This window comes from Salvelinus namaycush, chromosome 29, assembly GCF_016432855.1.
Source record: "Salvelinus namaycush isolate Seneca chromosome 29, SaNama_1.0, whole genome shotgun sequence".
NCBI classification, from domain to species: domain Eukaryota; kingdom Metazoa; phylum Chordata; class Actinopteri; order Salmoniformes; family Salmonidae; genus Salvelinus; species Salvelinus namaycush.
The window spans coordinates 14,670,693-14,698,326 of NC_052335.1; the positions used below are offsets into that span (position 1 = coordinate 14,670,693).

At 40.5% G+C, this 27,634-nt stretch overlaps 1 protein-coding gene across 1 annotated transcript; it reads right to left on the reverse strand.

Annotated features, from left to right (window-relative positions):
- Window positions 1-26,333, reverse strand: LOC120023964 (snRNA-activating protein complex subunit 1-like). The gene is made up of 9 exons (XM_038968064.1): window positions 26,291-26,333; window positions 22,921-23,059; window positions 8,142-8,301; window positions 7,312-7,452; window positions 4,550-4,654; window positions 1,689-1,832; window positions 1,449-1,505; window positions 1,092-1,154; window positions 1-228 (listed from the first exon to the last, which is right to left on the reverse strand). The coding sequence occupies exons 1-9, from the start codon at window positions 26,331-26,333 to the stop codon at window positions 1-3; spliced, it is 1,080 nt and encodes a 359-aa protein (XP_038823992.1).
- Between the last annotated feature and the right edge of the window lie 1,301 nt (window positions 26,334-27,634).

Sequence of the window (27,634 nt, forward strand, 5' to 3'; positions counted from 1 at the left end):
TCAACCACCTTGTAGAGTGACAGGGGGCGCGGCTCTGTTGCATCCCACAAAACATTGAGTTCTCATCAAACAAGAGGTACACTGACCTTCCCCACAGAGTTTCTTGTAGGTTCGGGCCCTGAGTGATGGAGCCCTACTTTTGTGATATTTGGGAGCCTCTTTAATGTAGCCTGTTCCAGAAATGGATGTGTCCATCTGCACCTGGCGATGCCGCCGTGACTTCGAGGCCTGTGGATAAACAGAAAAATGACCAATCAGTTCAAAAGTATTCCATTGAATAGGACACTGAGTATATCCACTAGCCAGTAATGCAATAAATGAAGAATTGATAAACCAGATGCATGTGATGCAGACAAGCAAAAATATACCACATGTAGGGCAACATTTTCCTTAACTCCATTAGCAAAAGCCACAGTCCCAGTTTTGTAAGTGTTGCCATGTCAATCACTAAATGAACAAAGGCTAATTAGCCGACTCCCCAATACACCTTCCTGTTGCGGGAAAGTTGGCACGGGGCACATTTGATCAGATATACTTAAGTTGGTTCTCCAGCAGTGATCAGCGACATTCAATGTGTGGTGCATTATGGGGATAAACAATAGAAATGCCTGCTGATGTTTTTCAAGGTGTTCAGTATTTGATGTCGAACATGGCCAAGATCTGTGCAGACACTTACAGGTGAGCGGAAAATACCAAACAAGTCATTGCTCAGATTTTTTTCGCTCATTGTGCACCTTTTAGCATGAGAAAAATGTTGCCCTTAATTTTCTATTAATAAAACACATGCATAGCCATTATAAAGTGGTGTATGAAATAAACTATGTATTGGACAAGCAGTGTCAAACTCAATTCCTGGAGGGATGTATATCTGTTGGTTTGTCATTTTCTTTCAGTTAATGTCCAATTAAGACCCAGACAACCAGGTGAGCAAAGTTCTTAACTAATCAATTACCATAATTAATCAATAAAGTACAAGGGAGGAGCGAAAGGCCGCAGACACTCTGCCCTCAAAGACTGGAGTTTGACAGATATGCATTGGACACTTAAGTGGCACTTGAAATTAAGTGTGAAAAATCACTTGTTCAGCAGACCTCTGCAAGACACCCGTATGATTTTGTCTTGATGGATGCCAGAAGCTGTGCCCTATTGGAAGACTGGACAAAAAGAGAGCTTATTCAGGAAATGATAAGACCTTCAATGCTTGCAATGTCATCATCTGGCCAACTGTGGTACTCACCAGTGTTGACGTAAAACCATTGCACACTCCCAAAGTTTTTTTGTTTGTTTGTTAGTCAATGTACTATATTCTAGCAATGTTAGTACAGTAGCAAAACAAGCAGTGCTGCGCAGAAGGCTTTCTAGCATTTAACGGTCTATGCCAAGTTCCCAAATAGTCATAGCGTTATTTCATTACAGTACAAAAAAAGGCTAACTATGCTAAAGCTTACCTCGACCTGCTGGGCTTTTTCCTCAGCATAAACCAAGTGGTCTGCATCTCCACGGTTCTAAGCACAACAAAAAGCCTTGTTTAAAATCACACCCAGTTTCTGGGCTCAAATATTTCTTCAGAGTAGAAATTTACATTTGATGAATTGTCAACAAAAATGTTTATAGTGCGAAACAGTGACAATTAAACACTGCTGCATTGAAATATGCTTTCTCGCTGCGCTATAAGAATAGAGGCTCACCTCATGCCTGTCCTGCCAGTGGAGGAACTCAAGCACACAGCTGTGCAAGCGGGCCAGCAGGTCCTGTTTGGTCACCGCAATGGATGACCTCTCTAAGACGGATGCCTTCAGGCGCTCATAGTGACCCTGAATGTTAGCCACCTCCTATGTGCAATGCAAACACACACAAACAGACATCCGAACAGTGCGATATGCTAAATTAATCCAGAGGGACATTCAGTGTGAAAATAGTTTCTCTTGACAAACTGTTACATAAAAATAAATACCTACGTAAAACCACTGCAACAAGTTTTGCAGTAACATACAGTGCATTCGAAAAGTATTCAGTCCTTGACTTTTCCCACATTGTTACATTACAGCCTTATTCTAAAAGGATTAAATATGTTTTCCTTTAATCTACGGTACCCCGTCATCGTAAATAAGAATTTGTTCTGAACTGACTTGCCTAGTTAAAAGGTAAAAAAATAAAAAAAAATAACACACAATACCCCATAATGATGAAGCAAAAAGGTTCAGAAATGTTAGCAAATTTATTTTAAAAATACCTTAACATAGGTATTTAGACCCTTTGCTATGAGACTCGAAATTGAGCTCAGGTGCATCTTGTTTCCATTGATCATCCTTGAGATGTTTCTAATACTTGGAGTCCACCTGTGGTAAATTCAATTGATTGGACATTATTTGGAAAGGCACACACCTGTCTATATAAGGTCCCACAGTTGACAGTGCATGTCAGCGCAAAGACCAAGCCATGATGTGGAATGAATTGTCTATAGCGCTCCAAGACAGGATTGTGTCGAGGCACAGATCTGGGGTACCAAAAAAGGTCTGCAGAATTGAAGGTCACCAAGAACACAGTGGCCTCCATCACTCTTAAATGGAAGAAGTTTGGAACCACCAAGACACTTCCTAGAGCTGGCCGCCTGGGCAAACTGAGCAATCGGGGAGAAGGGCCTTGGTCAAGGAAGTTTGTGTGTAGATGGATTCAATACATATTTTTATTCAATTTTAGAATAAGGTTGTAACGTAACAATGTGAAAAGTCTAGGGGGTCTGTACTTTCCAAATTTACTGTAGGCATAGGTAGTTTATTCTACCCAAGCCTTTATATGCGTTTGAATTTTTTCCTAATTGTAGGCTACCTTTCGCACTTGATGTTGATAAAGTATTTTAAATGTTGAAATCTTGGCCACAGTCACATGTTCCTATGCGAATTCTGTAAGAGGTGGTCAAGCTAAGGCTTAAGAGGGTGTGAAAGATACTAAATGGGCAAAAACAAAGAGCAGCACTAGCTGTTCAATGTGAAATGTTATTTTTAATATAAAACAATAACTAATCTAATACTGTTAATGGTTTGCCTAATGAGGGAACTTGGTGAGAATGTTCAGAGAATCCATTTAGGTAATTTGTTTAAATTATTCTTTTCCCAATGATTAATGTAGAGCAAGTGTGAAAATCGCAGCAAAATGTTTGAATCCCTTTTTCTCCTAAATGGGATTACACTTTATCAACTTTTAAAGCATTACGTCCCTGATGTTCTCTCCAACTACAGTAACGTAAACTCACCCCATTCCGTACAAATGTGCGCAACCGCAACATTCAAACGAGGCTACAAAGAGAACTAATGGGACTGTAGCGACTGTGTTGACTTCAAACTCTGGGGTGTGAACTAGGTTTCTATTCAAGCGTTGATCGACATGGTAATGGCTCTATAGTACTGGAGAAAAGTTGAAAAAAACAGACCCTCCGTTACATGTCATGTCGTAACGTACAGCACGCATAAAGCAACTATTTCTGTCTTACAATCTCTCCACCAGGTGTAGCACTTCTCTCATCCTTTAAAAACAAGAAATGGACAGTGACGGGGGTAAGGGGGGATACCTAGTCATTTTTTGCGTCATTGCATGCGATCATCATTCTCAAAGCCGCTGTTTACTTCTAAGATCACTTTAGCACCGCCCTAAAAACCCGATTCAAATTCGACACAAGCCTTCAAATAGGTATGTAATGACATTATATAAACTCTTTTGTGTTTTATTTACATTTTAGAGGTGATAAGGTGGACAGATCGAGTGAAAAAAGCAATTTTCCCACACGACATCTGTCCGTCTCACTATCAAGCATTAGTTTCGCTTCCCCACCCGTCATTTTTAAAAAGACCCGACGGGGCTCATTGCCTGCTTGAATTATGCAAAAACGGGCAGCGTTTAGGTCATGTAATTGATTCTGTTGGAAAGGGGAGAAATTGTGCTTTACAATGGTATTGACATTACAGTTGATCTGGAAGTATTACGTTTTTAGGGCGCTAAAATAAGGGCAATTGTACAGACTAAGGCGATGTACAAGTTTACGTTAGATGGGGTCTCCAACCTTTTCTAGCAGGGCAGCTTGTTCCAGTTCCCGCCAATATCCAGCAACTTCACACAGCCATTGTAGAGGAGTGGGACAACATTCAACAGGCCACAATCAACAGCCTGATCAACTCTATGCAAAGGAGATGTGCCGTGCTGTATGAGGAAATTGGTGGGCACACCAGATGCTGAGTGGTTTTCTGATCCACACCCCTACATTTTTTTTAGGCATCTTAAAATCGATTAGAGCTTAATTTATTTAAATTGACTGATTTCCTTGTATGAACTTATTCGGTAAACAAAACAAATGTTGCATGTTTATATTTTTGTTCAGTCTATTTGCACAAAACAGCCCGACCACATTTTGACTGGATGGTATGAGACAGGCTTTAGACGTACACCCCCACACCTGCATTATCTACAGATTCAACATGGGAAATGTGCCGATTCCCCTGTTAGACCTGGAACCGTTTTTACTGTAACAAAGTTTTTAATAGAGGAAAAGCCATACTAGTAGCATATCTGTAGAGATGAGGTCTTTGACCCTTTCCGGTCGGTCACGGAACTCCTCGCACACCTTGTGATGCTGGGACTTCTTCTTCACACGGAAGGTCAACTACAGGTGGACACAGTGAACCACAGTATAGGGTTAATTCCATCTAAATCAATTACAAGTTTAATAAGTAAAATTTCTGGTAAAAAAAGTATTGAACCTACAAGACTAAGGGGGAGGGTCTATACACGTGTACTCTGCTGCACTGATTGGCTTAAATGGAGCAAAGTTTGGTGTGTGCCCGCAGAGACAGCGGAAGTAGGTTGTGACATGTGCGGCCGCACCCCATGGTCTACGCACCTTTGAAGTTTAGATGGGTTAAATGGAACACACTGAAATCTGGACACCGACTTTGGGCCTAGAACCTTTCACATGTAGCCTAATACAATATAAACTTCTGCAGAATTAATTATTTCTTACAGTAAAATGATACAACAAATAACATTGTTTTGGGAACAGGAGTGGAGAAATATGATTTCTTTCAGCATCTTGAGAGAATAGGAATGTGTGGTTAAAGGCGCTGCATGGTCAAACCGACATCTGCATTGGAAGTGCAGAATTTACAGTGATGCGGCCTCCGCAGAAGTCAGGGCACTCCTACTTTTTGCGCTACACGGAGCAGAGCTGTTGTGAAGGAAGTGAGTGTGTTTACACAGGACCTCCCGCCCCCACTTATCAACCAATCCTGTCAATGTGGAGCTATAAGGAGCCCCCCGCATTGGTACATAAGCATAAGGGCTTTAGGGACAGTGTATAAACTTTTTCAGCAATATAAAAGCTACCAGTATTTCAACCACAAATTGGAAATGCATTCAAGACAAACAAATCGTTTTCACAGAATTTCATTTTCTTAAAACAGGTCAAACTGATGTCATTCATACATTTTGCATGAGAAATCTCAGCTGTTTGAGTTACTGCATTCTCACCCCGCTTCCTTAAACGTCCTCACTCCGTGAGAGAAGCAGAAATGAAAGAGAAAACTTGAAAGCATTCTAGTGGTGTAAAGGACTTAAGTAAAAATACTTCAAAGAACTACTTAAGTACTTTTTGGGGGTATCTGTACTTTATATATTTGACTACTTTTACTTCACTACATTCCTAAAGAAAATAAAATGTACTTTCTACTCCATACATTTTCCTTGACAACCGAAAATACTCATTACATTTTGAATGATTAGCAGGACAGGAAAGTGGTCCAATTCACGCACTTCTCAACAGAACATCCCTACTGCCTCTGATCTGGCGGACTCACTAAACACATGCTTCGTTTGTAAATTATTTCGGAATGTTTGTGTTCCTCTGGCTATCCATAAAATTTTAAGGAAAAATAAAAATGGCACCATCTGGTTAGCTAAATAAGGAATTTTAAATGATTGATGCTTTTACTTTTGATACTTTAAAATATTTAGTTTCAAATATACTTGACTTTTACTTGAGAAATTTTCTATTAAGGTTTCTTTACTTCACTAGTATGACAATTGTGTACTTTTTCCACCACTGATGCATTCATTCAATCGATTTATGACATTCGCGTAGGCAAGGCTTTATTTATTATTTTAGGGCATCAAGTAATGACAAAGAGAAGCTGCACATATCCAATTATTGACTAACACATAGGAAATAGCCTACCAAACGTGGAGATAAGCTGAAAAATATATTTAGGCTTAATGTAAAAAAAAATGTTCCGCTATCTAGCTCTAATCGTCTGCACCTGCGACAAAACGTCAGAATTTCTCACCCTAATAGCTTGTTTTCCATCTAACAAACTTAGTTAATGGTGAATCAAAAAAATGTAGCAGACATGTTTTGGGCTTCTTTGGCACTCTGGAATATTGAGTGTTGCTCCCGCAGCTTATTCTCCATGCGTAAACATTATTTTGTAAATACTTGAATCATCAAAAAGGGATTTGAATTAGAGTAAAACTAATGGAATCAGACTGATTCAGGGTCAATTCAACAAATGTACTTTTAATTAAATTCCCTCTCTGTAAATTACATCAAGGAAATTCTAATTCCAGGTCAATTAATTTTAATGTCAGGTAAATTCCCCCCCAACAAGATTTCAACAAAATCAATTTGAATTCAATTCACTCAAGCTGATCAGGTCACTGTTCAGACAGCCCTTCTATAATGAAAATAAATATATTTGTTGAAATGATTTAAGCCTTAGATGCACAACCTATGGAACCTACACCTTTGCACAACATGGGCCTAGGAGGCCCATAGCATGATTTATATATCTGTACAAGATTGTGCATAAACACTGACCAACATGACGTTTTAATGAAAAACAAACATTTTATAGCTTGCCAAAAACTTGACACCAATTACTCCATTTTCCTATGAAAATAGATGGATGGGCTGACATCACAACAAAAAAGGACGCTGGCACTGAGGTGCAAGGCTGTCATTCGGGTCAGTCAGATAGCAACATTGATTAGAATGCTGCTGTGAGGTGAATCATAGGTGGCTTGTTTCAACTAGTTGTATTTTGTTAACATCTCTTGTTTTGCCCAATGATGTAAATAAACAGATGACTGACAGGGGGCACTGTTTAAGCTACTGCACTGCCATTTTGTACTCCTACATCATTTAAAAAGTTTTGGAAGATATGTAGACATTAAATGGATTTCTATATTCGCTTTTGCCAAGTACGTAATATTACAAAACATCTTAAGGGATACTTTTAAATTACAATATGTAATTTGGGAGTGCCTTACCATTTGAGGCATGGCGGTGTAAAGGACAGCATTCTCAGCTATTAGCTTCCTGATAATGTAAACTGCATCATAGTGCTGCGAATTCACCGAATCCTGGTAAAACTTCTGAATTTGCTCCCAGTCCTTCAGTGCAATCCTGATCTGGGAGGGAAAACACACTTACTCATCTTGACATATTGTGCATGACTTCGTCCCCCTAAAACATCTAACAAAGCACCCAACAAGTTGGATACATTTCATTCAACTTATCATCCAACCACAAGAATCAAGAACAGATAGCCCAAGTTGGATACTTTTGAGTCATTTTGGGGACATACCCCAAACACAATAATGACAACAGCAAATTCATATGGATACTTCATGAGTCATCGTCTGGGGATAATTACTGTCAGGAACATGCATATATGCATATTTCACCCATATGTATCAGATAGAATTTTCTGATGAGTTACACAAATGTGACGTTTCAAATGGATTGACAGTGACCACTTGGATCTGGAAGATTTACAGTCATTGTACGGGAAACTCAGATATTCCGAGACTAGGGCTGTCTGCAAGTTGTTGCACACTATGGGAGAATCTCAATTGCATACCCCTCACATCCTCCTCAAAACCCATTGAATGAGAAAGCCAAAAGGTGCATCCCCGTGACCTTCTCAAATGGGTTTTCAGGAGGCGGCGAGGAGTATACAATTGAGATTCTCCACAGACATTGTTCAGTACAGCATATTAGTTTAGGAAGTGGAAAAGTATATCAAGTCAATTGTGAAAATAAATAATTTGAAAACACTATTGGAATAATGAGATTCAAAGTAAGTGTCTTTCAGCACCTTCTCTTTAGGTGAAGCGAGCTGTGTGTGGTATAGGCCATAGAGAAGGTACAGACCCCCCACTCTGATCTGGAAGCTATATGGGGGCAAGAAGTAGTTGAAGGCCATGGTCAGGGTTAGGTGGCAGAATTCCCTCATCTCATTACCAGCAAGTGAACCGCTAAAATGAAATGGAGATCAGAGGGAAAATTAAGAAGAGTGGGAGTTACAACAGTAGCACTGGTAATGATTAGCAAGGACAAAACAGGTGTGAGACCGGTGTGTATACAATAAGCAAGAACACAACATGGAATGGATTTTAGATTGGAACAACTTGATTTCATGCTCTTTTGGGCGCTCGGTAAATGCCTTTTTAAAATCAGAACTTTCTACCAATTATTACAGATATACCCAACGTGTGACATGCTGCTAAACAGGTACACTCATTTCAGTATGACTTAACGCAAATACTATGTGTCCACAGATGGTAACTCTACACAGTATGTGTACAGTTAACAGACTAGAGGTTCAGTACTTCCCGTTAGTCTAAACAGCCACAAAACAATATATGTTTACATCACGGTGAAAGAAGTGAAATGGTTTCAAAACATACCTCAATCTAGGGATGGAATGTGTCACTGTACTACTAATTATTCCATTGAGCAAATCGATAAAAAAATAAAAATAAACATGTTGGCATATGGCAGTTGACTAGAAAGAAGAACTGAACTTCTAGTCAAGCATGTGGGGCAACATCCAAAGCCCCTTTTCCCGATAGCGATTAGGTTGGAGTGTATTAACAATGCATCGTTCCTACAACGACCGAAGAATTCACATGCGTTTCCCAAAACACTACATAGGGATAACTTTCACTAAGTGCGTAGTTGGGGCATGTGTCGGCACTGATAGGATCAAAAGAAAGACAGCGCTGCTCTCGGATGAGCTTTCTCTATTCAAATCCTACCTTAATATAATTGTTCCACAACACTGACAGATCAGCTCCTAGAGAGATAGGCACCTACTGTACAGGCTATGGCTGCAAATATTGAGGTGGCTTATTCTAATGCTTAGGCCCTAGCCTACACTATAACAGACTAAATCACAGATATGGCACATCATTGTGCACGTTACACACCATGAAAGCTAAAATTAGACACAAGCCTACAATTAGCAAATTAGAAACCAAATGAAAAAGAAATTGATTACAATATGATTGAAATATATAGGCTTACAGCAGCTTCATAAAGTATTAATATCCCTTAACATTGTGTTACAGCCTGAATTCAAGATACTTTTCCTCACCCATCTACAAACAAAACCCCATAATGACAAAGTGAAATAAAGTTTATTGAAAATTTAATAGTATTAACACCATGTTAGAATCACCTTTGGCAGCGATTACTGCTAAGTTTTCAATGCATGTCTCAAAGAGCTTTGCCCACCTGTCCAATATATGCACATTCTTTTAAATTCCTCAAGCTCTGCCAACCAAGTTGGTTGTTGATCAGTGCTAGACAGCCATTTTCATGTCTTGCCATAGACTGAAGTCGATTTAAAAATCACAAACGTAACTACGCCACTCAGGAACATTCAATGTCATCGTGGTAAGCAACTCGTATTTTTGGCCTTGTGTTTTAGGTTATTGTCCTGCTGAAAGGTGACATTGTGTCTGTTGGAAAGAAGACAAACAGTTTTTCCTCTAGGATTTTGCCTGTGTTTAGCTCTATTCTGTTCCTTTTTATCCTAAGAAAAACACTGAAGCCATCACTATGCTTGAAAAGATGAAGAGTGGTACTCAGTGATGTGTTGGCCCCAAACAACACTTTGTATTCAAGACAACGTTAATTTCTTTGCCACATTTTTTGCAATTTTATTGCAAAAACAATGTTTTATTCTGTACAGGCTTTTTACTATTTCATTCAGGTAAGTATTGTGGAGTAACTACAATGTTAATTCATCCTCAATTTCCCCTATGATCATTAGAATCATACTGAAATCCCTGAGCGGTTTCTTTCCTCTCCGGCAACTGAGTTAGGAAGGACGCCTGTATCTTTGTAGTGACTGGGTGTATTGATAATATATGGTAAACTAGGTATTGATGCACGGAGTGGTTTGGGTTTTTACTTTAACCAACATTCAAATACCGTTATAGAAGTTTTGTTAAATGTGATATGCTGTGTAACGTCCATTTTTATAGTTTACTCCAATACTTAAGCTCTCTGCCACTTTCCATACAGACCTAGCCCCACCCCATCACTCAAGGAGAGTATTTATTGTTGATCAACCACGACACTTGCGTTCAGTCTGCAAGGTTAATAAGCTTGTGCAACAATGTTGAGAACCACGATGCCGTTTCCACTTTGCTTCTTAATATACAAAAACATAACGGAACATGTGGTGTTGGTCCCATGTTTCATGAACTAAAATAAAAAGATCCCAGACATTTTACACAAGCACAAAAAGCTTAATTCTCTCAAATGTTGTGCACACATTTGTTTACATCCCTGTTAGTGAGAATTTCTCCTTTGCCAAGATAATCCATCTACCTGACAGGTGTGGCATATCAAGAAGCTGATTAAACAGCATAACCATTAAACAGGTGCACCTTGTGCTGGGGACAATAAAATGCCACTAAAATGTGCAGTTGTGTCACAACAATGCTACAGATGTCTCAAGTTGAGGGAGCGTGCAATTAGCATGCTGACTGCAGGAATATCCACCAGAGCTATAGCCAGGCAATTTAGTTGTCATGTCTCTACCATAAGCCACTTCCAATGTTTTAGATAATTTAGCAGTACGTCCAACCAGCATCACAACCGCAGACAAGGTGTATGGCGCTGTGTAGGCGAGCGGTTTTCTGATGTCAACGTTGTGAACAGTGCCCCATGGTGGCGGTGGGGTTATAGGAAGACAAACTACGGACAATGAACATAATTGCATTTTATCAATGGCAATTTGAATGCACAGAGACGAGGACTACTGTCATGCTATTCATCTCCAATCACCTCATGTTTCAGCATGAAAATGCACCGCCCCACGTCACAAGGATCTGTACACAATTCCCAGAAGCTGAAAATGTCCCAGTTCATCCATTCCCTGCATACTCACCAGTAGAGTTGGAAAGGTTAGGACACCTTCCGGTAAATTTCTGGAATTTTCCAGAAGTTTTACATGGGAAGTTAAGACCAGGAATTTGGGAAAATGTTCTTAAATTCAGCAAAAAAAAGTTTGCTTATAACAGTGAACCTTTTTTGTGGGATACACAAGGCAATTCTAGGTCTTAGGGATAGTTTAACCAAAATATATGTCAAAATTCAATGGAATTGCAACCCTCTATGCACAGTACATTCTTCCACCACATGTACAGCTGACTCAAGTTCTTGCACACTAATTAGATGCTATTGAGCCCACACTACTACACTGTCTGAGCCAAGGACTACATGCTTTCTGGTAAGATCTCATTATAACACTGGGTGGGGTGAAAATATTTTATAAATGGCACACATTATTTTTGTTAACTAAACTCAACAAAAAGAAACATCACTTTCTCAGGACCCTGTCTTTCAAAGATAATTCGTAAAAATCCAAATAACGTCACAGATCTTTGGATCATCGTAAAGGGTTTAAACACTGTTTCCCATGATTGTTCAATGAACCATAAACAATTAACAGGACCCTGTGGAACGGTTGTTAAGACAGCTTACAGACAGTAGGCAATTAAGGTCACAGTTATGAAAACTTAGGACACTAAACGAGGCCTTTCTACTGACTCTGGGGAAGGAAGAAGACAAAAAACAGGGTCCCTGCTCATCTGCGTGAACGTGCCTTGGGCATGCTGCAAGGAGGCATGAGGACTGCAGATGTGGCCAGGGCAATAAATTGCAATGTCCATACTGTGAGATGCCTAAGTCCTCTCAGTGGCAGACCACGTGTAACAACTGCACAGGATCGGTACATCCGAACATCACACCTGCGGGACAAGTACAGAATGGCAACAACTGCCCGAGTTACACCAGGAAAGCACAATCGCTCCATCAGTGCTCAGACTGTCCGCAATAGGCTGGACAGAGCTTGTAGGCCTGTTGTAAGGCAGGTCCTCACCAGACATCACAGGCAACAACGTCGCCTACGGGCACAAACCCACCGTCACTGGACCAGACAGGGCTGGCAAAAAGTGCTCTTCACTGACGAGTCGCGGTTTTGTATCACCAGGGGTGATGGTCGGATTCGCGTTTATCGTCGAAGGAATGAGCGTTACACCGAGGCATGTACTCTGGAGCGGGATCGATTTGGAGGTGGAGGGTCCGTCATGGTCTGGGGCGATGTGTCACAGCATCATCAGACTGAGCTTGATGTCATTGCAGGCAATCTCAACGCTGTGTGTTACAGGGAAGACATCCTCCTCCCTCATGTGGTACCCTTCCTGCAGGCTCATCCAGACATGACCCTCCAGCATAACAATGCCACCAGCCATACTGCTCGTCCTGTGTGTGATTTCCTGCAAGACAGGAATGTCAGTGTTCTGCCATGGCCAGCGAAGAGCCTGGATCTCAATCCCATTGAGCACGTCTGGGACCTGTTGGATCGGAGGGTGAGGGCTAGGGCCATTCCCCCCAGAAATGTCCGGGAACTTGCAGGTGCCTTGGTGGAAGTGGGGTAACATCTCACAGCAAGAACTGGCAAATCTGGTGCAGTCCATGAGGAGATGCACTGCAGTACTTAATGCAGCTGGTGGCCACACCAGATACTGTTACTTTTGATTTTGACCCCCCTGTTCAGGGACACATTCAATTTCTGTTTAACTTGTTCAGTTTATGTCTGTTTAATCTTATGTTCATACAAATATTTACACGTTAAGTTTCCTGAAAGTAAACGGTTGACTGTGAGAGGACGTTTCTTTTTTTGCTGAGTTTAGTAAATAGTAGCCTACAACATGTGTTTAAATCATTTCTAACTTCTTAGCAATTTCTGCTAGTTAGTTTTTGCCACCATGTGGGTTTTAGCTTGCTTGAGCCTGCTAACGGAGTGTTAATTCACCTTTTTCCATACATGTTTCATTTTAAAACATTTATTACAAAGGAGTTGTTTAATCTAACTGCTTAACTATTTATCTGTACATGGAATTGTGTATATATATATATATATATTTTTTTTTTTAACTCATTTTATTGTAATCTTTACAGGAAAATGCCACGGGCATTATCTGATGTGAGGAGACATTTCACTGCAGCTAATGTAGAAGGAAAAACTGTACATTTGCAAATACTGTGCCAAATCATGTGAAAACAACAAAAGATGCAGAATCATCTGGCCATGTGCATAAAGTTCACTCAGTGCTTACAACAAGCAACCTCTGACAAAAGCCCCTCTACTTCTATTCGAAGTGAAAATGAGTCAGATACCTTAACGATAGCAACAGCTCATGGTCCTCCTGGAATCAGAAGTTGACTCAACGGAGGAACGTAGTCAGAGAAATGCTGAGGAATGTCTTGCTCGAGCTGTGTATGCAACTGGTTCACCTCTGATGGTGACAGGCAATGTGTATTGGACGAGATTTCTGAATGTTCTTCGCCCAGCATACACCCATCCAACAAGACATGCTTTATCTACTCATTTGCTGGATGCAGAGTTCAAGTGCAGGTCAAGCAAATCATAGAGAAAGCAGACTATTGCAATCATCTCTGATGGGTGGTCGAATGTTTGTGGGCCTGGAATAATTAACTACATCTCCACCCCTAAACCAGTATTCTACAAGAGCACAGACACAAGGGACAACAGACACACCGGTCTCTACATTGCAGATGAGCTGAAGGCAGTCAATGACCTTGGACGACAGAAGGTATTTGCACTGGTGACAGACAATGCTGCGAACATGACGGCTGCATGGTCTAAAGTGGAGCAGTGCTACCCTCATATCACACCCATTGACTGTGTTGCTCATGCATTGTCTGCTCCTCAAGGACATCATTGCACTGAAAACAGACACACTCTACAAGAGAGCCAAGGAAATGGTTAGGTATGTGAAGGGTCATCAAGTTATAGCAGCAATCTACCTCACCAAGCAAAGTGAGAAGAATAAGAGCACCACATCGAAGCTGCCCAGCAACACCCGTTGGGGTGGTGTTGTCATCATGTTTGACAGTCTCCTGGGGGGAAGGAGTCTCTCCAAGAAATGGCCACATCAAGAGGATCCTCCTGGATGATGTATTTTGGGAGAGAGTGGTAAGCAAGCAGCCTGAAACCTATAGCAGTATCCATTGCATTGTTTGAGGAGACAATGCCATCCTGTTTGATTTACATCTGCAAGCAGCGTCTGAACGAGAAGAAATCGGTACTGCCCTGCCCACTTCATTGTTGCTCTAAGCAGAGGAATTTTTTACTATTATTGAAAAATATAATAAGCATACATTGAATATCCCTTATTGTATATTGTTTTTACCCATCTACCAATAGTTGCCTTGGTAAAACTCCCTGGTCTGTTGTTGAATCTGCATTTGAAATTCACTGCTCGACTGAGGAACCTTACAGATAAGTGTGTGTGTGGGGATGAAGTAGTCGTTCAAAAAGCAACATGTAACTTTAATAAAGCACATTTTTACCTAGATGCTTTTGGGAAGCAGGGCCCAGAATAATGAGTCGTCCGATTTTAGGCCTATATTTTGTAATTGCGTGTTCTTAAATATAATTCCCCTCCAACAAAATGTATGCTATGAAGTCCTCCATTAGTGATGCACAGGTCGACTCATAACCCGCATTCCCCACAGTTATACCCGCGGGTCGGGCGGGTTTAAGGTCATGAAATGATGTCGATAAAGGGTGGGTTGAATAAAGAGAAAACACCTTTAAAAAAATAAATACAGTTGAAGTCTGAAGTTTACATACACCTTAGCCAAATACATTTAAACTCAGTTTCACAATTCCTGACATTTAATCCTAGTAAAAATTCCTTGTCTTAGGTCAGGATCACCACGTTATTTTAAGAATGTGAAATGTCAGAGTAATAGTAGAGAGAATGATTTCAGCTTTTATTTCTTTAACTTGGGTCAAACGTGTCGGGTAACCTTCCACAAGCTACCCACAATAAGTTGGGTGAATTTTGGCCCATTCCTCCTGACAGAGCTGGTGTGACTGAGTCAGGTTTGTAGGCATCCTTGCTCGCACACGCTTTTTCAGTTCTGCCCATACATTTTCTAATGGGATTGAGGCCAGGGCTTTGTGATGGCCACTCCAATACCTTGACTTTGTTGTCCTTAAGCCATTTGCCACAACTTGGGAAGTATGCTTGAGGTCATTGTCCATTTGGAAGACACATTTGCGACCAAGCTTTAACTTCCTGATGATGTCTTGAGATGTTGATGCAATATAGCCACAATTTTTCCCTCATGATGCCATCCATTTGTGAAGTGCACCAGTCCCTCCTGCAGCAAAGCACCCCCACAACATGATGCTGCCACTCCCGTGCTTCACGGTTGGGATGGTGTTCTTCGGCTTGCAAGCCTCCCCCCTTTCCTCCAAACATGATGGTCATTATGGCCAAACAGATCTATTTTTGTTTCATCAGACCAGAGGACATTTCTCCAAAAAGTACAATTTTTGTCCCCATGTGCAGTTACAAACGTAGTCTGGCTTTTTTAATGGCAGTTTTGGAGCAGTGGCTTCTTCCTTGCTGAGCGGCCTTTCAGGTTATGTCGATATAGGACTTGTTTTACTGTGGATAGATACTTTTGTACCCGTTTCCTCCAGCATCTTCACAAGGTCCTTTGCTGTTGCTCTGGGATTGATTTGCACTTTTCGCACCAAAGTACGTTCATCTCTAGGAGACAGAACGCGTCTCCGTCCTGATTGGTATGACGGCTGCGTGTTCCCATGGTGTTTATACTTGCGTACTATTGTTGGTACAGATGAACGTGGTACCTTCAGGTGTTTGTAAATTGCTCCCAGGGATGAACCAGACTTGTGGAGGTCTACAATTGTTTTTCTGAGGTCTTGGCTGATTACTTTTGATTTTCCCATGATGTCAAGCAAAGAGGCACTGAGTTTGAAGGTAGGCCTTGAAATATATCCACAGGTATACCGCCAATTGACTCAAATGATGTCAATTAGCCCATCAGAAGCTTCTAATGCCATAATTTTCTGGAACTTTCCAAGCTGTTTAAAAGGCACAGTAAACTTAGTGTATGTAAACTTCTGACCCACTGGAATTGTGATACAGTGAATTATAAGTGAATTAATGTCTAAACAATTGTTGGAAAAATGACTTGTCATGAACAAAGTAGATGTCCTAACCGACTTTTCAAAAATATAGTTTGTTAACAATAAGTGTGGAGTGCTGGAAAAACGAGTTTTAATGACTTCAACCTAAGTGTATGTAAACTTCAACTGTATATCATTCTTACATTGAGGATTTCCTTTAATTATTTTAGCCTATATGGCATTAGTGCGCAGGCCTAAGCTTTAGGGTCTAACTGTATGTGCGCCTAATAGCGTAAACGCCAAACGCTTTTAGGAACAGGCAGAAAAAGTGGACGTCGATCCACGGAGGCAAAAAGGACAATGTCGATGTTAAATTCAATAAGACAAAAGCTGCAAAATGGATAGGTGAAAATAAAGAGAAGGGAGGGCCAGAAAAGTAATGTTTGGGAAAGTGGTAAAGGAGGATAATAGAAGTGCTGGCTATGTTACGTGTGATCATTGTGAGGCGCTATGCAAATTCAACAGTCAGAAGACGGGGACTTCAAGTCAAAGGGACTGTAGCCTACTGTTCAGATGGGTTAAATGGAAACTGAAATCTGGACAGACTGTAGGTCTATAACTTCTCACATACTGCAGCATTAATATGAATCCCTGCAGAATTAAGCATTTCTGGTGCCTCTGGCAATTCTACGGTTAAACAATCCATACAACCATGCCCAAGGCAGTGGCGTGTATTCATGGATGCCAAGAGAAGGTCCCGTGTGGCTCAGTTGGTAGAGCATGGCGCTTGCAACGCCAGGGTTGTGGGTTCAATTCCCACGGGGGGACCAGGGTTCAATTCCCACGGGGGGACCAGGATGAATATGTATGAACTTTCCAATTTGTAAGTCGCTCTGGATAAGAGCGTCTGCTAAATGACTTAAATGTAAATGTAAATGTAAGCCAGGTTTCCCCAAAAAAATTGACCAAGAAAATAAATGAACAATTTATTTTGTCTCTCGGTTTCATAATTTTCCTTCAAAAATCGCAAGAGGCTGAATGCATCTCACAGGAGAAAGCATTCGAGCGAGCATAACAGCATCCCTCTGTCTCGCATAATTTAATACATCCATCTGATGCGGTCTGGTCCAAACGAGTATGACATTGTTGCCGCCCATAGCATTGAAGGCCAGGGAAGCCAGTGAGCATTTGGCCTCCCCCGATAAAAATGTTTTAAAAAAATAAAATCACTCAGCATTGAGCTAAATTGAACAAGCTCAAAAGCAAATGGTTCTGGCTCACCTACATTTTTTAAAGTGTCAAGGGAAGCAGGCTTGGATTTGAGTCACTCCTATCAAATCACACTGAGAACATACGGACATAACTTAAATTGTTGCATCTCACTTTGTTGCTGTCCTCCTGTGGCTAGCTAGCTAAAATTGTCCCTTTCCTAAACTAGCCATGGATAGAGATAGGGATTTTGACTTGTGGTTTTACTTAATTCGCCGTACTGGCCAATGATTATAATGGCAATTCTGATGCAACCATTGATTCATACATTGTTGTGCCCTTAGCCTGAGAGGATGGAAGCTCAATACGTAGGTAGATGTAAAAAGCTAACGTAAACTAGTTAACGTTGCCCATGAATGGAAGTTACGCTTGCGAGCAAGCATTTTAGCCAGGTAGCCTAGGACAACCAAGCGTGTACTGTATGACAGTGATATAGACCGTTTCGTTAACAGGAAAGAGGATGGCGGCATTTGCCTTTCTCTACAAGTAGAGTCAACATGTTTTTTTACTTGCACGAACGAACACAGAAATCTGAACCATGAAGAGCAACATACTCAGCTTACGTTGATTGGACAATTATTTTGTTATCTTTTAGTTGTCACTGTATTAGACGTGACTTGGTGTTGAAATAGTGCTGGAATAGTAGAGGCAGCTTCTGTTTTCTTTGCCACTTGTAACTCATTGTGGTTCTAAATCAATAGTTGTTAAGTGCTACGAAAATGTCGGAACAATTAACTTGCTTGGCCATGCTGTAGGTCTTGTAACTGCCTTACTGTACATGCAATATGCTTTGTGGACTTGGTTTCCATCTGGATTTGTGATGAAACAAGTGTGGTTGGATTTATTCTGCAACTGTCTTAGTGTCTCAGCCTTTAGGCGTGTGTGTATACACACACACACACACACACGGCAATAATATCCACTTCCTCATTTATATCACGATCCCAAGGCATATGAATGAATGATTGGCGCACAAGATGGCGGTCAGTGCAGATCATTTGTTTTGGTACCTGAAGGAATTATTGGATTTCCTTACCCAATTATAACCATTGTATCATTTCTACGGTCATAAAACCCTGTATGAATATGGTTTTGTTTATTTACCAACGTAATTGATTACTTTCTGCAAGTTATTCACCTCTAAAACTACGTTTGTGACAACACTAGATAGCCAGAAGCTAGCTCAAAAACTAGCTTGTCAAACATACATGGAAACTGCCATGACCAGAACCAAAAGGAAAGAAATGGAGAGATCGTCAGATGGACAATTAACCACAAAAGATAGTATGATTTTGGGTACTCCTCTTCAGACTGTAACTGTGGGTGATGAAAATGTGGTGAGCACGGACAACAATGCTCACAACATGCGCCCCTCCAGTCCCCAGCTCAGGCCGTTACCTTACAACCCCGGCACTCCAATCAAGCCCCATGGGAAAAAGATGAGGCCAAGAGGGTGTCACTTCTTGAGATGCAAAACAATATTGTAATGCTTTTGACAGCGAATATAGATGAAAGGGCAAATGGCTTGGAGGTCATGGTTAGGGAGAATTAAATCTGTTGACTTTATCTTTGGAGAAGTGAAAACCCTAAAAAGTGGCATGAAGAAAGTGGAAGTTATCTGCCAGGAAAATGAAAAGGTGGCTGAACTCGAGCAAAAGGTGAATAAGGCAGAGAGATACCAGCGCAGGTAGAACCTGAGGCTCCATGGAATTCCAGAGCAGGCGGGTGAGGACATCAAATGCAGAGTTGTTGACATCTGCGGAGCGGTCATTCCCGACTCAAAAGCCAAACTTCAGGAAAATGTAGACATCGTCCATTGTTTGGGAAGACTCAAGGATCAAGACAAGAGACCGAGGACATCCGGTTCAACAACAGATCTACACGGGATCTTCTTTGGAGGCGAGCGAAGAATTGTGAATTCCTCATCAAGCAAAAATTGAGGTTCATGGAGGATCTGACCTCAGCAGACAAAGTGACAAGAGAGAAACTGTGGCCGATGGTGGCTGCAGCTCGAAAGGCAGGGAAAACTGCATTTTTAAAATCGGTTCAAGAGTGATCGATGGGAAAGAAATGCGGCCAAATCAGAACATTTGAGAGAGAGCCAGAGTAACTCGGAGAGAACGGTCAGGACAAAAAACTGATTGCCAGGTGAAAAGCAGCCTTTAATTATAAAAAATGTACACAAACACTTGAATGAGAAAAGGCTGACCTGAGAACTGGTAAACACTAACTATAGGTGAATAACTGCTTATTGTAAAGACTACACAATATCTCCCCCTTGTGGGAGTAAGAATACTTTATGACCAATATTTGTTCGCTTTTTTGTTGGAGGGGTTAATAATGGGATGGAAATCCTTTTGCGTTACATATCCTTAGGAAAAGCTTATATTAGCATAACAAGGTTGTTGGTTGAAGTTTGTGTCTTTATCTCTTTGTTCAATTAATGTCAGGGTATTCGTAATTCACTCAAGGGTAAGGCTATTTTCCTGTATTGCAAACGGTTTAATGCAGACTTACTTTTTACAAGAGACTCATGCTTGTTCTACCGATCTATCTTTTTGGAAAAATCAATGGGGTAACGATATCTGGTTATCATATGGCAACAACCACTCTGCAGGTTTAGCTGTTTTCAGAGGTGCATTTAAAGGGAAGGTCATCAGTAGTAAGACTCACCACTCTGGACATTGGTTAATTTTAACAGTAAATTTCAGTGAAATGTTTTTATTAGGGAATATGTATGCATCCAACAACAAAACAGGATATTACTTCAAGAATTTTAAGAGATTATATAGGTGTATTTCAGGATATCAAAATTATCTTAGGTGGACATTTTAATTCTGTATCTAATGTGATGATTGACAGATATCCCCCTCCAAACAGATCCAGCATTGTTAATCCTGAGTTTAATAACCTGTGTCTTGGATTAGTCGATATTTGGAGATCTAAATATCCTGATAAAAAGGAATTCCCTTGGAGTAACAAGGATATGTTCAGACAGTGACTTCTGGTTGATTTCTAATTCATTAGATAATTCTGTAGTCAAGGTATCAATTCTTACTGATCATAGAGTTATATTCTTATCTTTAAATATTAATGGTTCTGAAGTTACACCGAATCAGAGTTATTGGAAACTCAATACTAGACTATTGGAAGATAATTTCAAGATGGATGCCAAAGATATTATACAAGACAATTGGAGGAAAGCCCAACTATTTAAGTCTTATGGGATATATTGGGAATTAATGAAGTATGAAATACGACAAACAGCCATGAAGAGAAGTAAAGAAATTGCTGAACTTAAAAGATTGAGGGAAGATAAACTTGTTAAGGAAATACTTTCTCTAATCTCTGTGGAGGACCTTGAAGAAGTGTCAGTTAATATCTTTACAGTTGTAAAGAGAATAACTGACCCTTTCCTTCATCAAGGTCAAGAAATGGACCGAATGTATGAAGAGAGCAAAAAGGGCATTTGTAAGATCAAGAGGGAGATGGTTGGAGGAAGGTGAAAAAAACCAATACTTTCACAATTTAGAAAGAAATTTCTGAATTTACATCTATTCATAAGCTCAATATAGATGGCAAAGAAAATGAAAACCCCAAAGATATTTCAAAATTCTATGGTAACCTTTATACCAGTAATGCCTGTCCTACTAGTGACATATCTGCCTTTCTAGACTGTCAAAGACTATGCAAAATTCATACATGAAGACTTCCAAAAGTCTTGTGATGAAATTATTTATATCAATTAAATAAAAAGTATCAGCAAGTTAAAAGAGAACAAATCTCCAGGGAATGATGGCATCATCAGTGAATTCTATAGATATTTTCAAGAGGATATTATTGAATTTATATTTAATGTTTTTAAGGAGGCAATTGATTTAGGGGTCCTGCTTGTTTCTATGACACAAGGCCTAATTTCTGTAATACCCAAACAAAGATTCTATGATGTTAGAAAATTGGAGACCAATCACATTAATGAACAATGATGGAAAGCTACTTGCATCCATCTTTGCAGAAAGACTTAAAAAATGTCTTGACCAAATCATTGATGATACCCAGTCTGGTTTTATGAAGGGCAGACATAAGTAATAATATTCGACTAGTATTGGACTTGATAGACTACGAGCACATTATGGAAGATGTCTACAAATAAAATAAGGCATTATTTTCTTTTTGAGACTGAAAATATTGACCAAAACCAAAAAATCTAAGTGTAACTAAGACACTTAACAATAATAGTTACAGCTCTGTTAAATTATCCCATGGAACTTCAAAGATTTGACATAAGACGTGGAATTAAACAAGGAAGGCCAATTTCTCCTTCCTTATTTTTATTGATCACACAAGTTATGGCACTTCATATAAATAAGAATAGTTATAGGGGTACTCAGATAAAATATAAAATGTTCAATTGGCTGACGACACCACTGTTTTTGAAAGATCATAATGAAGCCAGGAAAGCTATTGAGTGTATTAATGCCTTCACACATGTATCAGGTTTATCTCTGAATATTAGGAAATGTGATTTATTTGCGTTGAAAATATGTGACTTAAACTCAGTATGTAATATCCCTGTAAAAGATGTGATCACATATCTTGGGATTACAGTTAGCAAAGATCATAAAGGGCCAATTTAAATCTCTCCTATTGTAGAGAAAATTGGAAAGAGATTTAACTCTTGGTTATTAAGAGATCTTTCTTTATCTGGACGTGTACTTTTATCAAAATCTGAAGGTCTGTCCAGACTAGTTCATACCCACCTTGCCTTGGATGTTCCTCTGTCAGTAACTAAAATGGTTGAAACTAAATTATTTAACTTCATACGGAGGAATAAACCTCATTATTTAAGAAAAGCTGTAATATGTAGCACCCAAGGTGAGGGAGTGTTGAATGCTCTGGATTTTAAAACCTCTAATATAAGATTGTAAGCTCTCACTAGGAGCTCATCCGTCGTCAGTATTGTGAAATAATTATAATATTAACGTAAGATCTTAACTGAGAAAGCTGACCCGAGAGCACCGCTGCCCTTCTTTCCATCCGATCAGTATCGACAAACACTCCGACGAGGCACTTAACGTTGTTCGCTGCGTGGCGTTTTGGGAAACTCGTGTTAAATATTCGGCCGTTGTAGGAAAGATGCATCGTTAAAACACCAGTAAGCCTAAATTCCATCGTTATCGGAAAACCAGGCACAGGTTGGCAGTGGTCTATTAATAATTTGCATGTTTAAAAAAAAGTGTGCATTATGGCAAATGCATATTTGGCAACAAATTGTCGACACTAGGTAGGCCGGCAGGTAATCTTAAAGAGACGACTGATGAAGAGGAAAGGGACTTACTAAAATACACTTGAGAAGCCCATGTTTCTCCAAACAGCAGTAAATTCCTCAAACCGCACAGATTCCGTCTGTTGGAAACGACCCAGCAGTTCCTCGTAGTCTGCTACAAGTGGCTTCAGAAAACGATCCTTCGCTTTACCTGATTAACGATATATTTAAACTCAACACAAAATAAAGGTATAGTTAAACTCACTAGTGTGGTGCTGCAATCCTACTTACCATTCGGCATTTCAGAAGTATGGTGATTGGCTACCCTTTTCAGTGAAGTTGGCGTGCCTTTCTGAGCTCAACATGCGACCGTTTCAATACAACTGCTTGCAGTCAGTGTCTAATCGTTTTATTCGATATTACTGCGGTCTGCAAACAAATGTTATGGGTGCATGCCGCCAGCTTCTGTATGGGCTGTGCATCAGCCTAATTACGTTGCTCTTCTTCTTCTGTGGATATTATATGGCGGTTGGCAACCAACTTTAATGTGCATTACTGCCACCAACTGGACTGTGGACCAGAGACAGTGACGGTCTAAATCCTACCCAATAATCTCGTCTCCGAAGGAAACAAAATACATTAAATACCACATCTCCTGAAGATTTCCCCAAGAGTTCACTTAATCCTGGCTCTTCAACCCCATTACTCCTCAAATCTAATAACAATCGCCCCCTTTCTCTCATATATTTCTGGCACTGAAATAGAACATGTTCCACTGTCTCCATCTCCTCCTGACAATTATCACACCTCCCAGTCGAACGATTCCCCACCACTTTCAATGTACTATTTAGCCTTGTGTGTCCCAGTCTCAGCCTTGTGACTACACTTTCCTCCCTTCTCTCTCGGCCTGAGGACCTCCCTGCCACCACCTTTTCCTGGATCTTATACAGGTGTCTTCCCTTACTCTTCCTGTTCCTCATCTCTTGCCACTTATTTTTAACCACTGTTCTTATTAATCCCTTGGCTTCTGCTTTACTGATTGACAATTCCATCTCAACATTAGGATGTTTAAGAGCCTGCTTGGCAATAATATCCACTTCCTCATTCCCCTCTACTCCCACGTGAGCTGGTACCCAGAGGAACATCACAAATACCCCCATCTGTTTCACCCTATACCAACACTGCAAAACCTCATACAATACATCCTGTCTGCTCTGAGACACACATGAATTTAAGCTCATCAGTGCTGTACAGGTGTCAGAGCAGATGACTACCCTGTCTGGCCTCACCTCCTCCACCCACTCTGCAGCCAATAGTATGGCCAACAACTCCATTGTGTAAACAGATAAATTATCCGTTGCTCTTTTTGTCACTGCCACCTTAAACTCAGGAACACTAAAAGCTGCTCCCTGTTTTAGGGTCCTTAGATCCATCTGTGAATATATTCAAGAAAGCCTAGTATTGTGTTCTTAAATGTTCACTTACAACTGAATCTACTCCTTCCTCAACATCTCTTACCCTCTCAAGCAACCCTAGATCTATCACTGTCTGAGGGAGAAACCAAGGTGGGATAGCAGGAAGAACCACAGAGGGGCTAAACTCCCTCCCAAACAACCCCATCTCTCTCACCATGCAATTGCCTATCCACCCAAAGCTTGTATTCAGATTTTGTTTATGTTCCCAGCACTCTAGGAGCAGCTTTTTTGTAGGATGTGTAACCTTATGTCATTGTAGATTTACCCAATATGTCATGGCTAGCTGTTTTCTTGTTAACTTTAACGGCATCTCTCCCAACTCTACCTGTATCGCTGTCACCGGAGGTACTAAGTGCTCCACAACAGATTCTTAGGGCTTGGGCCTGGATAACAAATCTAGTTTTTTGAAGATGTCTGAGCTGCTGATCCATTTGCTATACTTCCATAATCCATTGATGACCTTAATAGCGCTATATATCATTTTCAATGGCATTCTATCTGCCCCCCACTCCATTCCTGACAAGCAACGCATCACAATCAATATTTTCTTTCCTTTGACAACTACTCTGTTAATATGCTCTGCCCATGTCATTCGAGTGTCAAACCAGACCCCCAGAAATCTAAACACTCCCACCCGCTCTAGATTACCGCCACACAACTTCAAGTATATGTCCTCCCCAACCTTCTTTCTAGAAAAAACAGTGTGCTTTCTCAACTGAAAACTTGAAGCCCCACCTGAGGGACCACTGATCTACTTCAGTAAAGTCTACTACTCTGTAGTATGAATTAATTATACTGCCTAATCTTCTTCATCTTCGGTGGAGTTTAACGGTGGTTGGCATCCAATATCTATGGTGCATTACCGCCACCAACTGTACAGGGCTAAAAAAGGAGGGGGGGGGGGCTAATCCGCATAACATAAAACACAACAAAATATCTTAACAAAACCTACTCCCTCATTTCCTCCATCTTCCATTGCTCCCTCCTGAGGCTCTGAGAGTGTAGGACTGCTTGTGACAGCACCTCGTGTTACACCTTCCCTGGGACTGCTCTGCCGCATTCACAATAATGTAGTCTTCCTGGACTTTCCCTCCACTTTAGCCGTGCCACTGATCACCATTGCCATACAAATCACAAAGTGTAACATCCCTGGATCCTGCTGGTGGGAAGCCAACTCCGCAGCCTGCATTTAAGGTCTCTAATATGCAGGCCTCTGCACATTAAATTCTCTGGATGGCCCTGACATTGGCAACCTCATTCTCTTTCGCCCTCGTCCGGCACTCCGAAGATGTAGCTACATGCTTTCCACAACGGTTGCGACACTTCACATCTTCCTCATAACTTTCACCATGACCTTCTTTTCTACAACTTCCACATCTCGGTTTCCTCCGCCTGCAGACACTTTCTACATGTCCAAACGTTCTATACCGTTTATACTGCAACGGCCTGGAAGTAGAAGATCTTACAGGAAAGTGCACATACCCCAGCTTCACTCGGATCGGGAGGGACACAATAATAGACAAGTTATTTTCTTTCTTGCCATTGACCCAACGATTCATCCTCCATGCATTAACCACTCCAGGAATACTTTTCGGCTCCTCGATGCCCACTTACTCAGAGACTCCAGCAATGACTCCTTTGACAGGTGCTCTTCTCCTTAGTTCAAACACAATACAGCATGGTCATCAATTTGTCTGATTGCCAAGACACTCTTCCTCTGTTCAGAAGAAACACAAAAAATCAAGACCAGCCCACTCCTCGTGACCCTCACCGACTCCACTTTACCTACACTTCTCTCCACCATCTTGGATACTTCCAACGAATTTGACAATTCGGGCCCCAATTCTCCCAGAAACCGGACTTCCACCAAATGTGATGAGGTCTTTTTTTAACACTAGGTGCTCTCTTTCCCATCCCAACTTTGATTATTTCCCTGTCCTGTTGGACAAAGGTCCATTCTTCCTTACTTCCACTGCCATCTGATTCATATTCCACATCTGCCTGCGCCATCCTTCCTTCATCCGAGTCTATGCTCTCATCTTCTCCTGATGCGCAGTTTCAACCAGAACTTCTGCCTTCTTCCTCTCAACCACCTGAGTGAAAATACGAGCTGCCATCTCCAGCAGCGGCAAAGTTGCTCCTTATTGCCTAATCATGACAATCAGCCTGTTTGAGGGAATCCGTTCGAGCTGTCTCGATTTAGATCAAATTCGTTCTGGTTCGCGGGATACCCGGGCCAATGCGAGACTTTTGGCAATGTTCAAATATGAACATTTTATCATTAATGAGCTTGAGGAGATTTGATTTGATTGGATTTGGATCTCTTTTAGTCCCCATTTGGACTAATCTTCCAAGAGTCCTTAAACATTAAAACACAATTTCTAATACAAACACATTTTCACATATAACACACTATTACAAACATACATAATATACTAACATAATTACCCAATAAATACTCAATCTAAAAAATATTGATTCTTCATCTACTATAGTCCCACAACATTTCTATGTATTATATTTAAATCGTTTTAAAATAATGTTTCAATGTATATATTGAAAGGTTTCTGGTTTGCTCAGCTAATTTCTCTTTTCTGTCTGGATAACGCATAGATGGTGGACAATCTATTCCTATTATTTACTGAATGTCTGTCTCTTACCAACTGAATACCGTTGTGAATAGAACTTGGCCGTTTTAAATGATGTATATTATGAAATAAAATAAGCATCTTTTTTTCAATTATCTTGTTGATTGATGACCAACCAAGAACACTGCACATGACTGCAACAGAAGAACCACATCTCCACCTTAAAACAATCCTTGCTGCTTTGTTCTGTGCATTCTGCAGCCTCCTAACTTCACTTGATGATGCATTTCCCCAGACCACAGAGCAGTAGTTCACCTGACTGTCAATTAATGCTTGTGTTATTTGCTGAATAATTTTTCCTGGTAAATATTTAGCTATCCTTCTGATTCTGCATGCTGTTTTAATTTTTTTTTTACATAGATTAGTTATTTGAGAAGACCATGATAAGCAGTTGTCTAGCTGCACTCCCAATAGTTTGGTTTCTGCCACTTCTTCAATTTGTACTCCTCCCATACTTAATTGTATCCCATGCTGTTTTGGCCTTTTCCTATTGGAACAGACCAACATAACTTTGGTTTTCTTGGTGTTTAAAACAAGTTTGTTTTGGCAAACCCACTCCCTGATATTCTCCAAATCTCCTTGTAAAGCTTGCTGTACCTGTTGAACCGATTGTCTTGCTGCATAAATTGTAGTATCATCTGCAAATATAGTAGCTTGAGTTTC

Excerpts from the sequence above, each read along its gene's own strand:
- LOC120023964 (XM_038968064.1), bottom strand. The coding sequence starts at position 26,333 with ATGGCGCAGGCAGATGTGGAATATGAATCAGATGGCAGTGGAA. Across the intron at positions 8,302-22,920 it reads GGCTTCTCAAGTGTATTTTA|CGGTTCACTTGCTGGTAATG; the intron begins GTAAGTCCCTTT and ends ATTTCATTTTAG. Across the intron at positions 1,506-1,688 it reads ACTGGCAGGACAGGCATGAG|AACCGTGGAGATGCAGACCA; the intron begins GTGAGCCTCTAT and ends TGTTGTGCTTAG.